We start from the raw sequence: 7,694 nt of genomic DNA on the forward strand, positions 1-7,694 counted from the left end.
TTAAACTTGGCTACATAAATTCAAGACTCTCATTTCATCAGAAAAACAGAATCAGATTATGAACACTACAGTGAATTTAGTCATTAATTTTTTTCATAGTTTCAAATGGGAGAAAAATATTAGAGCTTAGACTTTCCCAGTCATTTGTAATAGTAAATAATAGTTTGCCATTGACTGAGCACTTTAATAGGCATTTTATATGTATTTATTCATTTAAATCCTCAGAATCAACCTAAGAGGTAGGATGTTATCAACCCCAGTTTTACGTACAGTATTAAAAAAGTGAGGCACAAAGATGTTAAATAACTTGCCCCAAATCAACAAGTTAGCAAATGCTAAAGCCAGATAGTTTTTTCAAAGCCTCTGCTCTTAACTCTTCCATTACGCTGCCATACAAAAAAATGTTAGAGTGATATTAATACAGGTTTTAGAAATTCATGTTAAATTCAAATCCATTCCTATTTTAACTATACTTTTCTTTCATGTAAGATACTACTGTCACAACAGAGTAATATTGAACTTTTGGCCATTATTAACTTTGTGGTTGGTATAGTAGACTTGGGAGCTATATAAGGGCAAATATTTTGTCTTTATGCACTATTTCCTAGTAACTACAACAGTACCTGGTATGTAAGTGCTCAATAAGTATTAAATGAATCATACATTATAATTTAGGTTTATAACAGGAGGATTATACCGAATAAGGATAAGCAAGCTTATCAAACACAATTTAGGCTTTTTTTTTCTTTTGAGTGGGGGGAGAGAGTCTCACTCTGTTGCCCTAGAGCTATCATAGCTCACAGTAACCTCAAACTTCTAGACTTGAATGATCCTCTTAATACCTCAGTCTTTCAAGTATCTGGGACTACGGGCATCTGCTACAAGACCTGGCTAGTTTTCCTACTTCTTGTAGAGACAGGGTCTCACTCTTGCTCGGGCTGTTCCTGAACTCCTGAGCTCAAGGAGAGTGCTCCCAGAGCGCTAGGATTATAGGTGTGAGCTACCATGCCTGCCCCTCTCTTTTCTATTATTAAAAGAGGTTAAATAAAATGTCTAAATTCACAAAATAATAAAATTGAAGTAGACTGCTTATAAAATTGGAAGAGCCCTAAAATTTTGTACTTGACCTACTTGCTATCTTTATAGAAATCTGTGTGTTGAGAGAGAGAGAATCTAATAATTCCACTCTTGACTGGAGGTAGAGCTCAGGCAGTGATGAGAGCGATGGGGAGTGGCTGTAAAGACAGATGAATCGGTGCTTGCTCTCCCCCAACTGCTTGCTCTGTGGCCCAGTAGTGATACTGGTTCTCAGCCTGGGAGTTGGAGATTGCAGCCTTAAACTGTACATAAATTTTAGGACAATTATTTTATATTTTTCAACTGATTAAAAACATTTTGACAAATGTTTGTTTTGAAATGTTTATTATCTATTGCATCAAACCAGTGTACATTATTGTTGTTTTTAAATATCAGATTCCTAGCTTTTTCACTGATGCAGAGAGAAGATCTGTGATGGCTGCAGCCCAAGTTGCAGGCTTAAATTGCTTAAGGTTGATGAATGAAACTACTGCAGGTAAGCACTTTGCAACTGGAAAATCACAGTCAGAAAAATATTGTTACAGTTTTTTCTGATAACTAACAAACTTTTTTTTTTAACTTCTATTGTAGACTGGTTCTTGTAAGCTTTTTGCTTTGGCATACATTATGACAGAGGTTAAATATGTCTTCAGTGGCTTTAAGAATTGTTACAGAGTTGTAAATGGAGTGGAGAAAAAACATTGTAACCAATTATGAAAAGTTAATTTACTTTGAAGCTAATAATGTGTGTTAAAGGACAGTATCAAAGTGACTTTCCTCTTATTTTCCAAGTAATTGCTGTGCTAGATTAACCTGATTCTTTGTTCTTGTACAGTTGCACTAGCATATGGAATTTACAAACAGGATCTTCCCCCATTAGATGAGAAACCAAGAAATGTGATATTTATTGATATGGGACATTCTGCCTATCAGGTCTCGGTTTGTGCTTTTAACAAAGGAAAACTTAAAGTAAGTAAACATGATTTATTATATTTCATTTTAATGATTAAGAGCACAGACTGTATATAGAATTTTAGTAAGTGGGTTTTAGTTGTTGTTCCACACCTTTAAAATTATGACCTTGAGCAAGTTGCTTACCTTTCCTAAACTTCAGTTTTCTTATCTGAGGATAACATCAGTGACCAACCTCATAGAATTTTTGAGGACAAAATCAGTTAATGTATATAAAATGCTTGGAAGCCTGGCATAGGGTAGCTGCCATAATAATGTGCTATTTTTATTGTTGTCTTTATTAAGTTGTTAATTAAATCATCTGTCAGGGAACATAAATTATTAGTGAATATACTTACAGGAAACATTTTCTAAAATGATTCCCATTTAGAAATCTTTCTATCCAGGAGTCTTAATCATATTTTTCTACAAGGTAGCAGAACTTACTTCTGTGTGCTTGTGTCTTACAGTCTGTCTATATTTGCTCTTTTATTCATTTTTACATTATCTTGTCTAAACTTCTGAGCTCTCTCTCTCCATTATGCACATGAGTAGAATTTACTTACAAGATAAAGTACTTTGAGTTATCCAGCCTTGCAAGAGCATTTTGTCTTAGAGTTTATATTACTGAAATAACATCCTTGTAAGCAGAAAATTAAAGGGAGATGACTCACACTGAATATAATTTTCAGTATAAATTAGTTTAATCTTTTGCATTTAGCCTTAAATTTTAATAGTACACCACTTTGAAAGTTTGTTAAACACTATAGCCCTTCTTCCAAGAATGCAGACAAGATAATTTTGCATTTAAATGTGGGAAGTAATAGACTTCCTAAGAGGTCTATACATGGATTCCCCATGCTAGTCTGTAGGATGACTTTTCACTCCAATGAGAGAGTAAGTGCTCACATCTTACTCTGACTTTGACCACCATTCTACCACCCCAGCAACCTCCTTCTGAAGAAAGAGCTAAAGAACCACACCAACAATGGGTTGGGGTTTTTTTGTTGTTTGTTTGTTTAGTGGTGACTGTTATGAGTAGTCAATTTACCCTAAGGAGAGAGATCAGATGACTTGTCCTGTGATTTCAAGAACTATAGTGTTCAATGAAGTTTTGTGACTTGTTTATACCCTTCTACCCCAGTACCTGCTTGCTAGGAGCCTATTGCTCAACAGACCTACTAAATTCTTCTCTCTCTTCGCTTGTTTCTGATTTCTTCTTTTGCTTTCTCATATATCCTTTTGTTCTATATTTTTATAAAAATAAGCTGGGTGGTTTTTTTTGGGGGGGAGGGGGGTTCTTGCATTGAGGGTTAGTAATAGTCAGAAGGCCTAGTTCCTGCCCTGTAAATTGACCAATTATATGTAATATTTTCAATTTAATCTTTGGGTCTGCTTTTCTTATTTACATGCTTACGATTATTTCTTTGCTCTCTTAAAATTGGTTTTTGGTCTACCTGTTGTAGAATGAAAAGAGTGAGATAATGAGGTTTTAGTTTCAAAATTAGAATTCTTTTAATTGAAGCAGATAATTCAAAGTAGGGAAATACATTGGCTAAATAAATACAAATGCTGATTCCAAATTCATCACCTGAATTGGATAAGCTTTTTTATTTTTTAAATAATTTTAGAGGTTTATTTTCTTTTTAAGATTCTATTTCTGAAACTTGAGTTGTGCTTTTTTAATTAAACAGGTCTTGGCTGCTGCCTTTGATCCATATTTGGGTGGCAGGAACTTTGATGAGGCTTTAGTAGACTACTTCTGTGATGAGTTCAAGACAAAATATAAGATAAATGTGAAAGAAAACTCTCGGGCCTTGTTGCGTTTATATCAGGAATGTGAAAAACTAAAGAAGCTGATGAGTGCAAATGCATCAGATCTTCCATTGAACATTGAGTGTTTCATGAATGACCTTGATGTTTCTAGTAAAATGAACAGGTACCATGTATGTTTTTAGTTTAAAAAGTGTTTGCTTATTTTATAATGTTTAGATCACATCTGATTTTTTTATTTTATCATTTTAGAAGATATGCTCAACATTTTATTCCAAAATAATGGATTTTATTTTTTCACAGGGCTCAATTTGAGCAATTATGTGCTTCTCTCTTGGCCAGGGTTGAACCACCTTTAAAAGCAGTAATGGAACAAGCTAGTAAGTGGAAATTACTGGACTGTCAAAACTTTATAGTCTCTTAAAGGGATGGGAAAATGGGAAAAATAATAGAAACTCCATGTTTTTTAACGATTTGTATTTCTCATTTTAGTGTAAGAGATTATAACTCATGCATTATTGGTAAGAGAAAGGCTCTCGAAATCTGGGTTTATGAGAATTCTTCCTGGCTTATTTTGTTGTTCATATCACAAAGCCAGTGGTAGTTCTATTTGGAGGTGTTTGTATATTGAAGTACAGGAAATGAAATGAAATGAGGAAATACAGAAATAGGGACATGAGCCGGGTGTTGTCACTAGCACAACACCTGTAATCCTAGCACTCTGGGATGTGGTGGATTTCTTGAGCTCAGGAGTTTAATGAGACTAGCCTGAGCAAGAGTAAGACCCTGTCTCTACTAAAAACAGAAAAATCTAGTCAGGCATGATAACACATGCCTGTAGTCCCAGCCACGTGGCAGACTAAGGCAAGAGGAGCTCTTGACCCTGAGAGTTTGAAATGAGCTATGACGACACCACGGCACTCTACCCAGCGCAACAGAGTGAGACTCTGTCTCAAAAGAAAAGAAATAAGGACAGGATTGCTTTTAGTTAGAGGTGTTTGGTAATTAAAAATGACTTATAATTATATCAGGATTTGGGAGTTAGAAGTTAAGAAATTGAAGAACTCTGAAGAGGTCTTGTAAGATGCATGAGATGCTTGTTTCTCCCTGTTGTCACTTTTTTATCTAGGCCAAATTCAGTGTCTATCACATAGATAACTAATACTTATGAAATATTGACTTTTTCTAGAATCAGTTTTTATCTTCTTTTAAGCAAATAAAAAATTGATCCACTCTTTTAAAAAGCACTTTCCAAAGCCTACTGTTCACAGATTTTTAAAGACTAGCTTATTTTTCTAAATTAAAAACATTTTATTTCCAGACTTACAACGTGAAGACATAAGTAATATAGAAATTGTAGGAGGAGCAACACGAATTCCTGCAGTGAAGGAACAAATCACTAAATTCTTTCTTAAAGATATAAGTACCACATTAAATGCTGATGAAGCTGTTGCAAGAGGATGTGCATTACAGGTATAATTTATTTTTTAAGAACATATATTTTTCCATAAATGATAAGTCCAAGGGCCTTTTAATATTATCTGTTCTAACTAGCTGTTGATAGGCTAAAGTAAATCAAAGATTTCCCTGAAAATAAGTCTTCTGTCTTTCTCATTTGCATGTTTAAGCTATAAGAAGTCTGTAACTACACTGAAATAACATATACTTATCAATTCTTACAATCTGCCCATTTAAAATTCCTTTTAGAGATTTCAAAAATTCTTGTTTAATTTTTGTAAGTCCTCATAAAGAGGGTACTCTGACCCTTTTTAATTTTTTACCAGTTTTTACCAAAGAATAATTGTAACAATTTCATAGATGGACTTTAATAAACAGTTCACTCAAGCTAACCTACGGTATAGTCTGTATTTTTAAATATGGTGTACATCTTATTTTCAGTGTGCGATTCTCTCACCAGCGTTTAAAGTGCGTGAATTTTCTATAACAGACATTGTTCCCTATTCAATCACATTAAGGTGGAAGACCTCTTTTGAAGATGGAACCGGGTAAGTTATTTTTAAAACCATAGTTATAGCCTATCATAAACCTTTGGCCAGTTCAACCCTTTTTTCTAAATTAGAGGAGGTAATACTTTCAAAAATTCTGTCAAATGCTTTTAAATAAATTGTTAGAAAAAAATAATGTAGGCTTGGCGTCTGTGGCTCAAGTAGCTAAGGCGCCAGCCACATACACCTAAGGCGGTGGGTTCAAATCCAGCCCTGGCCTGCCAAATAACAATGACGGCTGTAACCAAAAAATAGCCAGGTGTTGTGGCAGGCGCCTGTGGTCCCAGCTACTTGGGAGGTGGAGGCAGGAGACTCACTTGAGCCCAGAAGTTGTTGGAGGTTACTGTGAGCTGTGAAGCCACAGCACTCTACCCAGGGGAACAGTTTGAGGCTCTGCCTCAAAAAAATATATATATAATGTAAAAGTGATATATTACCTATAGATGATGGACATGTTTTTTAAAAGAAGTAATATGGCTCAAAGGAAAAAAATTGGAATATGGATGGTAGATGAAGTATCAGAATATCCCTGGTAGGAAATGTACACTGAAGTATTTGGGGGGAAAAGATCATAATGCATATATCATTCTTAGTTGGTTCAGGAAAAATACACAGGGTGGCAAAAAAATGTATACACATTTTAAGAAAGGGAAAAAATGGTAAATTATGTAATACTCAGCATATACTGGTAACAAAAGATGAATACAAGACATGTTGAATACCTCTTATAGTTGCAGAAGTCAAATATGACTTCAGTATTAGTGTTTTTTTTTCCTTTCTTAAGATGTATATATATATATTTTTTGAGCCCTCAGTATACACAAAAAGTGTGCTCTCAGATGATGAAACACATGGGGTAAAATGTCAACAGCAAATCTAGATAAAGGATATACAGAGCTTTATTGTCCTGTTTTGCACCTTTTTGGAAGTTTCACATTATTTCCAAATAAAAGGATTTGTTGGTTTGTTTTTATAGAGGAGCTGGAATAAAAAGGTTTACTTACATAGGGCAAGTGTTCTAAAAGTTAACGGGTAGGGCTTTTGGTCCTCAATATGAGTGCAAAAAAAGTCTTTATACATTGGCCTTAAAATATATATAGTCTCAAGTAATTTTTCTCTTTATAGTAGTATACACTGCCTGTTTCTAAGATAGGTGCTATGAAAACTTTGAACCATAAACCTGTCTGAATAATTAATATCAAAATCAGTATTTGGTTTTCTTTACATTTGTGCATAGAGATTTTTGTAGTTGATGCTTATGAATTAAGAATGAAATGGAATTTGTAATTAGGTTTATTTCTATTTGTTTCTAAGTGACTCTTTTCCACTCCATTTTAGGGAATGTGAAGTATTTTGTAAGAATCACCCTGCCCCATTCTCAAAAGTTATTACTTTCCACAAGAAGGAACCATTTGAATTAGAAGCATTTTATACAAATTTACATGAAGTGCCTTATCCTGATCCAAGAATTGGTAAGAAAATAATTTTAAATAAATTTTGGCCCTTTCATAAATACAGGGTGACCCTCAAGTTCATGTGCATTTTAAATAGTTATAACTTTTAGAATCAAGGAAGCAAATTGACATTTCAGCTAAGCCAATACTGGATTTTTAAAGAAAGTATTTATACTTTTTCTAAATATACACTTTTTGATGCTCCACTTAATTTTAGAATAATGTTAGGTTTGGGTACAGTTGACCTTCTATTCCAAGGTTCAACATCCATGGATTCAATCATTCACAGATCAGAAATACTCAGGAAGGCTCTGCATCCATAGCATAGTGGTTACAGCACCAGCCACATGCGCCAGTATTGGAGGATTTGAATCCAGCCTGTGCCTGCTAAACAACTATGACAACTACAACAACTACAACAACAACAAAAAAA

At 34.2% G+C, this 7,694-nt stretch overlaps 1 protein-coding gene across 1 annotated transcript in view; it reads left to right on the forward strand.

The window, feature by feature from the left end:
* Window positions 1–7,694, forward strand: part of HSPA4L (heat shock protein family A (Hsp70) member 4 like) — a 47,817-nt gene that overhangs the window by 19,108 nt on the left and 21,015 nt on the right. The window contains exons 4-10 of the mRNA XM_003795532.3: window positions 1,474–1,573; window positions 1,913–2,046; window positions 3,723–3,967; window positions 4,105–4,181; window positions 5,123–5,274; window positions 5,701–5,807; window positions 7,146–7,279. Of these exons, the coding sequence (XP_003795580.1) occupies window positions 1,474–1,573; window positions 1,913–2,046; window positions 3,723–3,967; window positions 4,105–4,181; window positions 5,123–5,274; window positions 5,701–5,807; window positions 7,146–7,279 (949 nt within the window). The remainder of the gene's footprint in view (window positions 1–1,473; window positions 1,574–1,912; window positions 2,047–3,722; window positions 3,968–4,104; window positions 4,182–5,122; window positions 5,275–5,700; window positions 5,808–7,145; window positions 7,280–7,694) is intronic.

Source organism: Otolemur garnettii, unplaced genomic scaffold (genome assembly GCF_000181295.1).
Source record: "Otolemur garnettii isolate 467f Iridium unplaced genomic scaffold, OtoGar3 scaffold00093, whole genome shotgun sequence".
In the NCBI taxonomy this organism is placed as follows: domain Eukaryota; kingdom Metazoa; phylum Chordata; class Mammalia; order Primates; family Galagidae; genus Otolemur; species Otolemur garnettii.